Below are 13,713 nucleotides of genomic sequence, written 5' to 3' on the forward strand. Positions count from 1 at the left end.
CGGGACGACTTCGGACCGACTCTCACACTGGGGTACAACATTAGTGACTGGCCTCCAGCTGGTCTTTGAACTGTTGATCAAAACCCTTATAGCCTGGCAGTTTGGTCAGCTTTGCAATACACCGCTCTGTCTACTTGTCTAGTCCACACTTTCTCAGTTTTTCTGAGAAGGTTGTTATGGGAGACATCATCAAAAGCTTTGCTAAAGTTAGGATGAAAATAATGCACTTTTCTGCCTTCATCCACCAGTCATCTCATTGTAGAAGGCTACCAATCAGGTGAGTTAAGCATAATTGCACCTCTGTAAATCCATGCTGACTACTCCTAATCTCCTTCCTGTTCTTGATATATTTGAAAATGGTTTCCAGAATTATTTTTTCCACCACTTTCCTCAGGACCAAGGTGAGCTTGACTGGCCTGTAGTTCCCTAGCTCGTTCTTCTTGCCCTTCTTAAAGATAGGAGTGACACTTCCTTCAGTCCTCAGAAACTTCTCCCAATCCCCAAGACCTTTCAAAAATTATCACAAGTGTCCTCACAATGACATCAGTCATCTCCCTCACCACTCATGTGTACATCTCATCAGGTCCCATGTACTTGTGTGTGCAGTTTGTTTAAGTGTTCCCTTACCTGATCCTCTTCCACCAAGGATAAGTCTTTCTTGTCCCAGGCTTTCCCTCTGGTCTCAGGGACCTGGGATTCCTGAAGGACAACCTTACCAATACAGACAGAGGCAAAGAAGCCTTTGAGTAGGCTGGCCTTTTCTGTGTCCTTTGTCAACAGGTCCCCTGACCTATTCAGCAGTGGGTCCACGTTTTCTCTTCTTTTTCTTTCACTGCTGTCATACTTGTACAAGCCGTTCTTGTTGCCCTTCATGTTCCTCATGAAATTCAGCACCAGAGAGGGTTTGACTTTCCTAACCACATCCCTGCATGTTCGGACAGTCACCGTATATTCCTCCTGACTCACCTGTCTCTTTTCACCTCTTATGTGTCTCTTTTTTATATCTGAGTTTAGTCAGGAGCTTTTTATTCATCCATGCAGGCCTCCTGCTGTCCTGCTGCCTTTATTTGATTTGCTGGTCATCAGGATGGACCACTGTTGAGCTTGGAGGAGGTGATACTTGAAAATCAACCATCTCTCCTGGACACCTTTTCTCTCCAGAACCATGTCACATGGGATTTTTCAAAGCAGATCCCTGAAGAGGCCAAAGTGTGCTATATAAAAAGCTGAAGTAGGATTATTTTCTCCATTTTAAAGATTCCAGAATATTTTTTTCTCTTTATTACTGTGGGTTTTTTTTCTCTGCAATGTGGAAATTTGGAGATTTTTCTCTATTTTGCTGTGGAAGACATTCTAAAAAAAATCCCATCTCTATCTCTCTGAATTAGAAAGCTGAAGTCCTGTCTAATTCTGTTTGTTCACAAAGCAAGCCAGTAGGAAAATTATTTGTTATTTCCTTCAGCAGCACAGCAAGCACTAAGGAAAGTTAGACTCATACATCAAACAGCAAATGACTTTATCATTGGTTAGAGCATTGCTATTGTTAAAAGAATAATAGGAGCATATCTTCTAAGGAAAAAAGTCCCTTTGATTGCTTGCAACTTTCAAAGGAAGAGATAATGATATGTCATCAGAGTGCCAAATTATTTCTGTGCATGTCTTAACTTCAGATTTCTCTTGTTACAGCCATTGTGGTACTGTATGTAGCACTACGGAGGCAGAAGAAAAAGGACACTCTAATGACCTCTAAAGAAGACATCAGAGATAATGTTATCCATTATGATGATGAAGGAGGTGGAGAAGAGGACACCCAGGCTTTCGACATAGGTGCCCTGAGGAATCCCAAAGTGATTGAAGATAATAAAATACGCAGGGACATAAAACCAGACACCTTGCGTTTTACGCGTCAGAGACCACCAGTGGAAGATAACACAGACATAAGAGATTTCATTGATCAAAGACTGCAGGAAAATGATGTAGATCCAGCTGCACCCCCTTATGACTCCTTGGCAACCTATGCTTATGAAGGAAATGGATCTGTTGCAGAGTCTCTCAGCTCTATAGACTCCCTTACTACAGAGGCAGACCAGGATTATGACTATCTGAGTGACTGGGGACCTCGCTTTAAGATCTTGGCAGACATGTTTGGAGAAGAAGAAAGTTATAACCCTGACAAAGTCACTTAAGTACAACTACAACAGTGAAATAAAAAGAAAAGTAAATTTAAAAGATAAACCTAAGCTTTATATAGGACAGGATTCCTTTGATTATAAAAGGGAGCAACTGTTTCCAGCAAGTTACTACATTTATCATACTGTTGGTTTTGATTTGATCTGCGAAGGAAAGATAAATCCTGTAATATATACAGTTTTTTGTTGTTGTTATTTTGTTACTCTGGAATTACACTGAGACAAGCTCAGGCCTACAAGGTACAGTTTACTGACTTAGAAAGAAGATAGCTTTCTGGCATCACGGTGGAAGAGTGGTAGCTTTTTCGTAATTCCACTAAAGTGCCTATTGAAACTTTTATCATTTAAGTGGTAAAGAGTCTGCTGTGATGGTGTTACAAAACTGAATGGTAAATTGGACAAGAACTTTAAGACAAGAAGCAATAGCAACATGCTGACTTCTTTCAGAACAAAAATGGAGATCACTTCCTGGAGTATACCTAATGACTAAAACTAAGGGGAGGGGATGTACATTGTGTTTGGGGGTTATGTTTGTTTTTTAAAAAGAATAAAACAGTATGTCAAGATGTCATATTTCTTCTTCCAAAATTTCACTGAAAAATTAAATTTAAAATGCTATAACTCACTCTGAAGATGTAAAGTCCAAATTAAAAAGGAAAAGACCCTAGCACACATCAATGAATATTTAAAATGTTCATGCAAATATTACATTTTTCCAAAATAATAAAAAGATGAAAGCAGCTATTCCTCTATGTGAAAGAAATTTCCCTTGGCTCACCCTCTTCTTTTACAACAAGACTATTATTAGAACGTAAAATGGAGAGGGTTTTTTAAGAGTATTATTGTATTTTTAGTACCAAGACATTCTTTCCCATGTATCATTAAAGAAGTACATGTAAAGAACTCCACATGACTTTTCTTTGCAATTAGATTGTTATTTTGTCAGTACTATAGGCATACATATTATAGAGATAGTTATTTTCAACTGACCATCTGCTACAGTTCAGCATATCATTGTATTTCATTGTCAGACCCACATCAAGCATTTTAGAAAGCCTTTTGAGGTTGGAAACCACCTTAATTTTGTTCTTGCCAAAATATTAACAGAGGCAGAATAAAAATATGAAACAGTACATTTGTCCACATTTTATGTACATATCCATGCATAAATGTATCTGTGCAGGTAACAGAAGTAAAGATATCTGCAAGATATATACCACGGAAGATCTCTTGTAAAACTATTTCATATGATGTTTTCTAATGTTCTAAGGCATAGACATTTTGTAAGACAATGGTTTATGGCCCCTGAAGTGCATATATCCTTATATTCTCCTTCTAAAATCTCTCCAGTGCTATACAATCTGCTTGAGCTCTGCTCATGATTAGTGGCACTGGCAAGGTCAGCCTGACTCTTTCATGATTCAGAAGTCTTTTATTCACCTAAGGTCTTCAGCTTACTTTTTGTATCGCTGAAGAATTAATAACTATCAGATATAGTTAGCTCACAAGTCTGACATTAACATATACAAAGTTCTCTTTACTCTCTTGGGGAAATGTAGAGGTATTTCAAAGTTGTATAAATTAATCTCCCAATGAAACTTTAAAAGGTGCATAATTTAAATAAGTTTTGGATTGTTCATTACAATTGGGCAGGGTTGCATTAAAAGCACAATTGGCATAGGTTCTATGAGCAGACTGCTGAGGAAGAGACAGAGCATACAGTAACAAGAAAGGTTTGTGAGTCTTTTTCATTACCAGCAAAGATATCCTTTATTCTTTGAAAGACAACCTAAGCCAACAAAAGCTCTCTTCTCACAGGACAGGTAAGCAGAGGGAGTGGAGGGGCCCATTTGCCAGCATAGTAATTTTCCTGTGGAAGCTAATGTTTTTAATTTTTGCACATCTTGACAGCATAACAAATGCAACTTGATACTGTAGAGTGGTCCTAAAGCAGAGCTCTGAAAAAAAGAATATACTTGCTACTAGTCACAACACAGATTTGCTTGATACAAAACTCATACTTGTGGAGGTACTTAGCAATGCTTCCTCATGTAGCATGTGTATAACAATGCTTCCTACCCTGCTGTTACAGCTAAAATAAGCACCTGACACTACTCATTTACAGATGTGCAGTCCTGTAACCAACCTCTGCTCTTGTTAACTGTATTAGTCCTTTACATATATTTCACTAGTAAAGTCAACACAAGTGAGAGCAGTGCTTGACTTTTTGATACCACGTGGTGTGCTTGCTTCTGACAAAACTGTATTTGTAGCAGATACTGGGTGAACATTAGGTCTCTTCAATTGGTTGGCATCTGCTCTAAGCAGGACAGTTTATATGGGAGACTGACTTTCAAAATGGGTAGGCAGAAAATGTGGTCTTAAACATGCTGCCATATAGAATACATACTTGAGAGTAAGTTGTTGTATGTTAAATGTCAAAATGAATACCAAATGCATATTTTTGACATTTAAGAGGTTTGTAACTGAGGTGTTTCTATCACATAATTAATAAACCTCCAGGAAGATTTTAAAAAAAAAAAAATAGTCTTTTTCTCAATTGTGGAAAGAGCCATAAACCTCAAATTCTATCAGAGTGTTATCAGGAAGCTAAGATGATAGTGCTTAAAAGGCACAGAAGGATAGAATTGAGAAAAACACTTTTGATTAAATTTTCAAACTTAAGATACTGGTGCACAAACATCTAGCATCATCTTAAATGTCCCAGTAGTGCTCCCCCTACCCTGCCCCGCAAATCACAAGATACTCTGTAAAATACCTTCTTCACATGAAGATATTGAGACCCTTCACTGGCATAAACAAATCCACATTTTAAGTTAAATAGTTATGACATACACTAGTGGTGCTGAAATAATAGTCTAAATGTAAAGTATTCAGCTAAGAAGGGAAGTATCAAAGGAAATCTAGCTGATAAGTTTACATTGTGGACATATAGAACTGAAGACAAATCTATAACAGAATATTTGAAAGGAATTTCAGGGAAGAAGGAAAAAGTCTTACCTGCCCTCCCAAGAAAGCTGAAAATGCCACTACTTAGGAAAGTTCAGACAATTTCTCTGTGCGATCAGAATATAAAATATTGCTAATATTTGGATTTAAGAATGTTACCACACAAATCTGAAAATGCTGCTATTCTTGAAATGCAGATTTGCAATATTGTCAGTGAGTCAAATAGCAAGGATTTGAAAGCAATGACAGTAGATGATGTCTCTTGCACAAAGATATGTTTGACTATCTTATACTTTCATGAATTTTACTTATTGTATAAATTTGCTCTATAAATTTTGCTGTTCAAAATAAAATCACAGTTACTAAGGATTTACTCCAGGTTATGGAAGCAGAGTTCATTATGGAGAAAAGAGCAATGAGTGACTCAACAGACTACTGACAGAACTATTCTAGTGACTACCTTGAAAATATTCTTGCCTTAAGAATAAGATGTCCATATCCACATAAACACAACTGATCCTTCATGCTAGTAAAAAATGTAGTTATGCAGATGCTATATTCATTTTAGATTTACTTTCATTATTGTTATGAAAGAATTCTTAAGACTGTGTTGCTATGGAATAGCAAATCTCTATTAAATGAATACAGGAAGAAAATATAATTCACTGGGTTACAGACATTTCATATGATATTAGTGACTAGATTTTACTAGTTTGGGTTTGTAAATTCTTTGCAGTTATTTTATTACTTTTATTATTATCATCATAGACATTCAAATCCTGTATATATATAAATATTTTTGAGTTTACAAACCTTCATGAAAACAAACAATGAAATGACTCCTAATAATAAGCCTACTGAGATGACATTTAAGTGTGAATGAAAATCAAAGTTTATATTACACCCCTTCACAACCTTCTCTTAATGGCAAATCTATAATAACCTGATTCCTTTTCTTTTCTTATTTAAATCAAGAACCAGGTAAGTTGTCAGAACACAAACTACAGTTGCTATTTTGAGTAAAACTAAGATAAGTTCCTGGTTTTGTTTGGTTTTGTTTTTGTTTAATGTTCTATTTATTTAATTGATAAACTTCCTCTATTCAACTTTAGCTTGCAACTAAAATCCCTAGGTATTTTTTTTCTATCTAACTTTCACTGCTGTGGTCCCAGTCAAAATATTTCTCAGGACTCAGAAACAATGTGTATAAATACCTGATGGATGGAAGAAAAGAAGATGGAGCCAGACTTTTCTTAGTGCTTGCCCAGTGACAGGACAAAAGGCAACCACCACAATTTGAAATTCAGGAAATGCCATTAGAATTTAAGAAAAAAGCTTCTTCACTGTCAGGATATCAAGTAGTGGATCAAGTTGCCCAGAGAAGTTGTGATGTATCCATCCTTGGAGATATTCAAAACCCAACTGGATTTGTCCCTGAGCAACCTGCTCTAACTGACCCTGCTGTAAGCAAAGAGGTTGGACTACATGATCTTCAGAGGTGTCTTCCAACCTTGGCTGTTCCTTGACTTATGCTAAAACTACCCTGTGTACTTAGGCTCCTAACCTCTAGTAAACTTAATGGCATTAGGGCCCTAACTACATGTCACAGTAACTATGACTTATTTTAGAGACACAACTCAGGTAGGAGTGGAGCAATAGGATAGCAATCTATAAAATTACTAGCAATGTGGATAGTCTGGAGAGGGATAAATTATTTATTCTCACTTCCAATACAAGAAGTAAGGGGCATCACATGAAACTAGCAGGAGTCAGGATGAAAATAAAAAATAAGAGGTGGTTCTTCATGCAATAAGTAGCTGAGATAGTCATGGAGGGTCAGAGTTTACACAGGTTGAAAAAGAGGCTGGACAAATTCATGAAAAACTAACAATTTGTGGGCTGCTTAATACATATAAATCACATCTGGCTCAGGAAGTCCCTGAATAGTGCTTGATTAGCATCTGGAGCACTCACATAACCTGGTTTGTTCCTAGACATTTTGCAGGTTTATCAGCTTATGCCAGTACTGGAAAAGGTTACTACCTTAGTCTGACTAATCTTATTTTCTTATTATGACTTTATTGTAAATTAAAATGATCCTCAAATCACCATTCCTTCAGTTCTAATTTTCCTAATTGCATAGACAAAGTCAGTTCTTTATTTTTTATTACATATCACATGCATATATGCATGAATATTTTATGATTTCCCTCAGATTTTAACTATTGTAATTGTTATATTTCCTTCAGTTCTGCACACCTTTAAATAGTACTTATGCACTTTTGTCTTTAACAGGGACACTAACACTGATTGCTGTCAGTGATGATGACACAGCTTGGCTTAGTCTATATTTAAAAACAATTATTTCATTACTGCATAAAGATGATAACCTCTACAATACATGTAATCTTTTGCATGCATTTCACTTCATTAGCTGTTCTGGTTACTTCCCTGTGTCCTCAGAGTACATGAAGAAAGAGAAGGGGGAATGTAGTGACTGTCTGGTTGGACGAGTGGCCAGTGTTTGTCTACTATTCAAGACTGCAGCCTATTGCTCTCCTGCTATGTGTTGTACTGTTCAAGGTGATTTATAGTTCTCACATGTTGAATATTATGCGCCTAGTAGTCAAATGCATACTTTTCTACTATATGGCTCTGTCAGAAAGGATAATACAAAAAGCAAAAATTAATTCCCTTCTCTCTCTGAAGTTATTAAGGCATATGGGGAGGAAATGGAATCATATTAGGAGAGATCAAAAATAAATATGCCTTAGCAGAATGTCTTATAATATTTGTTCACATGCCTGGAGTAAACAGTTACATTTTTAATTTTGTCCTTGGATTTCATTTTCTCTCTGTAGTCAGTGAAGTCAGGGCAATACTTTAATATTATACAGAATGCTCCCGTTGCCTTCAACCCCTGCTGCTTTAGCCTCTTCAGGTTACTTTGAAGTTTGATCTTTATCCCCCTGTGTGTTAATTACTCTTCCAGTTATGGGGCTTGCTGCATATCTGATTACAGTTGAACTTTCATGGTAGAAGCGTCTGACCAAAAAATACATGACACAGCAGTACAGGTGCAGAATTGTAGTTGGGGTTTACATAAGATGTGTCAGAATGAACAAACATCAACTTAATGTTCTGCAAACTGATATCAGCAGAAATCAGATTATGAACTTAATAAGGAAAAAACTAATTACAATATCAAAACTTTTAGTATATTTTCTCCCATTCTTCTAGAGTGTGTAACAAACACACCTGCTTTCTGTGAAGGGAAGGAGGTATAAAGAGAAGGAGGTGAAGGACTTTGGAGTTGTTATGTCCTCTTTTTTCTGCTATTGTATTTACCGTTCTTTTATATATATAAATAACAATTTAACATTTCTTAGCTCAATTTTATTTCTTAGTCTTAAATTATGAAAACTTTATTCTATAAAACTAAGGTAGATTTGGCAACGACAAATTAAATACAAATGTTTGAAATGTAATACAGCAAGATACTACTCTTCAATACTTCAATGGATAAATTTAAGGACAGAAATTCAGTTTATCTTTTTTCAGGTCTGCTGAATTTACCTCACCAACGAATGATTACTGCTCTTAGTAATGCTGTTCCACAATTGACAAGTGCTTTATTTTACTTTCTAGGACTAATTTTTATAATTGCAGTTGTAGTGACTTAAATTAAATGATTTCACATCACATACTTCAGTTGTTGTGCTTGGTTCAGATGATGTGACTGAAAGTACCTAATATCATATGTAATCAAGGGAGCATGGTAAGTAAACTCAAAAAGTGATTTAATGAAACTATCTGCTGAGTAGGGATATTCTATGACAGATAGTGGACACAGGAACTTGTCCAAATTGTTGCCTATCTGGAAGATAATGCTCTGCAGCCCAGGCTGACCAAGGTGTTTCAGCTCTCTCTTGTTGGTTATGGAAAGGAGAATGCCCTGCCAAGGCTCAGATTTTATGAAACAGTATATTCATTTGACGACTCATCCAGATTATAGCTCTAGAAAACTGTTGTCGTGAGCAGAGTGAAACCCCCATTTCAAACACCAAGCAGCAGAAGAAACTTAAGTACGTGGGAAAAGCTAAATGGGACAATTCTTCCCATTGAAATGGTCTGTAAAGGACTGTAGGGCAGAATGGCCTCCCTAGAAATAGCACACCATTTCTGTAATTCAGAAACCATTTATGCATTTGCATTAAAGCATTGAGGATTAAATGAAGCAGCGTAACATAAAATGTTGTGAGCCATGACAGATCTCTCCATTTTGTTAGAAGTCTCTGAGCTGAATTAGGTTCCATCATGCTTATTATTTTCTCTGTATTCAGGAATTCAGAAATTTGCCTTCTTTTCTGCATGTGACTGAACCTCTGTGGTGGGTTGGCCCCACCCAGCAGCTGAGCACCACACAGCCACTCGCTCACTGCCCACCCTCACAGGGATGGGGAACAGAATAGGATGAGTGAAAGTCAGATAACTCATGGGTCAAGATAAAGACAGTTTAATAAGTGAAGGAAAGAGGAAGAGGGAAGAAAAATAAAAACCAAAATGGAGTGATGGACCCATCATCTCCTACAAGGAGACCAATGCTCAGTCAGTCTGCAAGCAATGACTACCTCTCAAGAAAAACCCTCCCCACAGTTTTATTGCTGAGCATCACATCACATGGTGTGGGATACCCTTTTGGTCAGTTGGAGTCAGTTGTCCTGGCTGTGTCCCCTCCCAATGTCTTGTATACCCCCAGCCTCCTCGCTGGAGGAGCGGAGTGGGAAAAATAAAGCCTTGACTGTTCAGCAATAGCCAAAACATTGATGTGTTATCAAGGCTGTTCTAGTCACAGATGCAAAGGATTGCTATGGAGAAAGCTAACTCCATCCCAGACAGACCCAGTACAGCCTCCAAAGGTGTGATGAAGAACAAGTAATCTGAAACTTTCTCACAGACACCTATATACCACACATGGTCTCATTTATGCACAATTGAAAACATGCTCTGAAGAGAACTTTTCCTCCCAAGACAGTGTGCCATGTTCTTGGAGGAGAAGTTGTGCATAGGTTTTCTTTACTAACCAAGATAACTTTTCTGTGGACAATTTTTGGTTAAGGTAGAAAGCCAGCAGCAGAACAAATCAGAATTTAGCATAATTCTGAAAATCCTCTCACTTCATGTCTCTTCCTTTTTACATTTGCCAAACTGCTTCAGCCTCAACAGTGCTCGGTAACACATCTATGTGCTGTTGAAACGTAGAAGGAAATCCTCTCTCTTCTAAATTGTCAATGGCAATCCCATGTATAACAGGCCTAGCATATCACACAGGCTGTAGAAGTCACTTGCAGAAATCAATCAAAACAAAAGAAAAATCTAACCTTGCCAAATGACAAGGAACTCACGCACTCCTATGCAATAGTTCAGCAGTTAAAGCAAGCACACAAAATTTAAGAACTCCAGTTTTAATGCCCTCCAAAGGTTACAGCAAATAAACATCTTACTTTCCAAGACCATACTGAGGACACTATTGTGTTCCTCATACCACCTGATGAAGCTATGTAAAAATTGTGTTCAGAAGGGTACAAGCCAAACCCAAAAAAATATCGTCAAGGTGCTCCATAGGAAAGCTTAGCCTCACAAGCAAGGCACTCTGCTGTCTGGGTTCTCCTCCCACCGCTAATCCTGTGCCTTTTACAGGCTCTGAAAAGTTCCTGGCAAACTTGTCTTCCCTGTCTCAAGAAAGAACGAACCTTTGTTCATGTATTCCTTCCAGGAACTTCTGTTCCTTCGACAGGAAGACTGAAATACCTATTTTACAAGAAGATTAGGCTTGATCAATCAGGAATAAATACAGGCTGGTCTTTAAATGTTTCCTAGGACTGAGACTGAAGATGCTGCAACTAGATCTAGTCAAGTACATGCTGATTCCTTCTCAGTGTTCGACTAATAACTTGGTTGCTGTGACTCACCTTTCTGAAGCATATAGAAAATCTAGATACTTAGTCCAACAGCTAACCTTGAAGTACTGTTTTGACTTTTTTTCTGGCCTAAAGTTACTTTCTGTAACCATCCAATAAAAGAAAGTCAAAAAGTTTTTTACTAAGTACTCAATAGCTGTTCATTTTGTCTGTGCTGCACATGCTGAATCCACAATATTTAACATCACGGAAGAATTTTGTTCTATTTTCTATTTATAGCATGAAAAGCACTTGTAAAAGAGCCTACTGCAGGTAATGGTTTTTAAAAATATGCAGAGGAAACTGTTTCCTGCCTTGCTCCTGCAATGCTTAGACACCAAGAGCTTGAGAAGTAAAATTTAGGAGAAAAAAATATATCTTTATGAAAAATCCATGGGAAAACAGTAAGCAATTTTTAATGAGATATCAGAACACTGTTTTCCCTGTACGTGACTATGTGACAGGGCATCTGGATATGCTAGTTAAGCACTTAACAGATACAAATATTTTTGAACAATAAAACTTAATTAATTATTATTCTTTTTACTTACATCATTTTGTTCTATGATGATTTTTGAACGCTTGACTTTGGATGTCATACATGTTTTATAGTCATGTAACCCCATGGACTCTACAGGAGACACTCCTGATTTACACTGACACAAGCCTTGTATATGCAAATAATAGTTATTTTGAGTTGTAAAGTCTGTTCTGGTATACAGAACACATTTTCACTGAAAACATTTATATTTTATTATGTTAATTATTATTTGTGAGATTTCATTCAAAAATGATACAAAAGTATGACAGTCTATTTTGGCATCTGTAGGCACTGGAACAGGAAAACTACTTTCAACAAGAAATGTGTTTAAAACAAATACATGAACTTGCTCAAGCATGGGTTTAAAGCATTTCAGAAAGTTTTAGTATGATTCACAAGACAAACAGAAGTAAAGCGAAGCCACTGAAATAAATGAGGTACAGCAATTAGGAAAAATTGACAGTAATTTTTTTTTTTTAGTACCAGTCAACATCTTTCAAATTAATTCCTATTAAAAACAGAAAAAGCTGACAAAATTTTTAAAGAATATTGCAGATCTAGACAATAAAATCCCATTTTCTAACCCCAGGTTTCTTATATTAAAACTAGTTTTTTTTCACTTTGCAGTCAGGTTGGTATATTTAGGACTACACAGGAAAAAACTTTACTCATCTGGATGTAGTGGTGTCTAATTTCCTTTATCATGTATTTGTTGTGTATCAATGAATCACAGTTTGTTGATTTTTCTTTCCCTTAGTTATCATGAAGTTATTTTTTAAATGTGTTTAATCCAATTTGGTAATATTTTAATTCTAAATTATTAAGTTTTAAAACGAAATGCTGAACATTTTTAATAAATATTGAAAATTGGCTGAAGTAATTTTTTTAATGATCAGTACATTTCAATACATTGATTTCTAAGCATCTGAAGGAACTTAAGGAAATTATTTCATCATTAATCTAGCAATTTTATTAGGTTGAATCATTCCAGTGTAAAGGCTTAGACTGAAATTCCTTAGTGTGCTAAGATGGTGCAAAATCAATGGTTCTGTGGTGGAGACAACTTTTGTTTAAAGCATAACTATGCTGCCCTGTGAAAACGAGTTGAAAGGGAGTAAGAAGCCATTTGGAAAGGCTTCAAAGCCTTTTCTGGTTTAGAGCCACAAAGAAATCTATAACCATGTACTTTCACACAAGTCAGGTATGTCTCTTACAGCCTACAATGCCTGACTGGTTCAGTCAGCATGACTGAGTGAAAAGTGTTATATTGCTAAGAAATTATGGTAATGCTAGGCATGCAAATGGGTTGGAAAATAACCACAAATCCAGGACTAATGTATAGCTAGAGTTAGTTTTATCATCCAGACCTAAGTTTCAGTCTATTTCACTAGCCTATTTAAAGCATCCTCTCTAGAATAATTTCCACTTTTACAACAAATTGGACATGAATAATTTAGGTACAAAGCTTCTTTTGAGTTACGGGCAGTGATATGACATCTTTCCTATAGGAGATGCCCACTAATACCCTGAATTACTATTATATTGGTCTGTTCTGAAATGTAAGTAGGATTACTCATGTGCTGGTACTCTTGGTCACTTAGAGGGGATCATGAAATCATTCTGTCTCAGATATAGCCTCTACACCCCAAAACATGCAATTAATTTCTTATCTATCCACTAACACACATCTTTGCAGCAGTCTACTGAAGCGTTCACAATAGACCTGCAGTCATTACAAATCTTGATGCACAATTGATAACGTTCCTGTCACCGTTTAAGGCTGGGTTGGCTCTTAAAACAGGCGGCAGACGCTCTCTGTTAATCCCCTCCCTCCCCCCGGGAGGGGAAAGGACGGAGAAAAGGGAGAGAGACTTATGGATTGGAAATTAAAACTACTTTAATAATACAGTAGTGATGGAAAAAAAAGTATAAGGTATTTATACTAGTCGTACTAATAGTGGAAATAAAGAAAAAGTACACAAAACTGATCCTGAGTGTCCCAATGAGGGTGGGGGATTGCAGGCCGCAGGCCACAGCCCCCAGAGGCTCCGCG

General features: G+C 36.8%; 1 protein-coding gene across 1 annotated transcript; it reads left to right on the top strand.

Moving 5' to 3' along the window:
• The first annotated feature begins 1,739 nt into the window (after window positions 1-1,739).
• On the top strand, window positions 1,740-2,626 carry LOC104169431 (cadherin-12-like). The gene has a single exon (XM_009710345.1). It carries the CDS (start codon window positions 1,740-1,742, stop codon window positions 2,184-2,186), a length of 447 nt encoding a protein of 148 aa, XP_009708647.1. The 3' UTR covers window positions 2,187-2,626.
• The last annotated feature ends 11,087 nt before the right edge of the window (window positions 2,627-13,713 follow it).

The sequence above is a fragment of the Cariama cristata genome, unplaced genomic scaffold (genome assembly GCF_000690535.1).
Source record: "Cariama cristata isolate BGI_N322 unplaced genomic scaffold, ASM69053v1 scaffold16531, whole genome shotgun sequence".
Taxonomy (NCBI): domain Eukaryota; kingdom Metazoa; phylum Chordata; class Aves; order Cariamiformes; family Cariamidae; genus Cariama; species Cariama cristata.

Coding starts and splice junctions, on each gene's coding strand:
- LOC104169431 (XM_009710345.1), top strand. CDS start 1,740: ATGACCTCTAAAGAAGACATCAGAGATAATGTTATCCATTATGATGAT.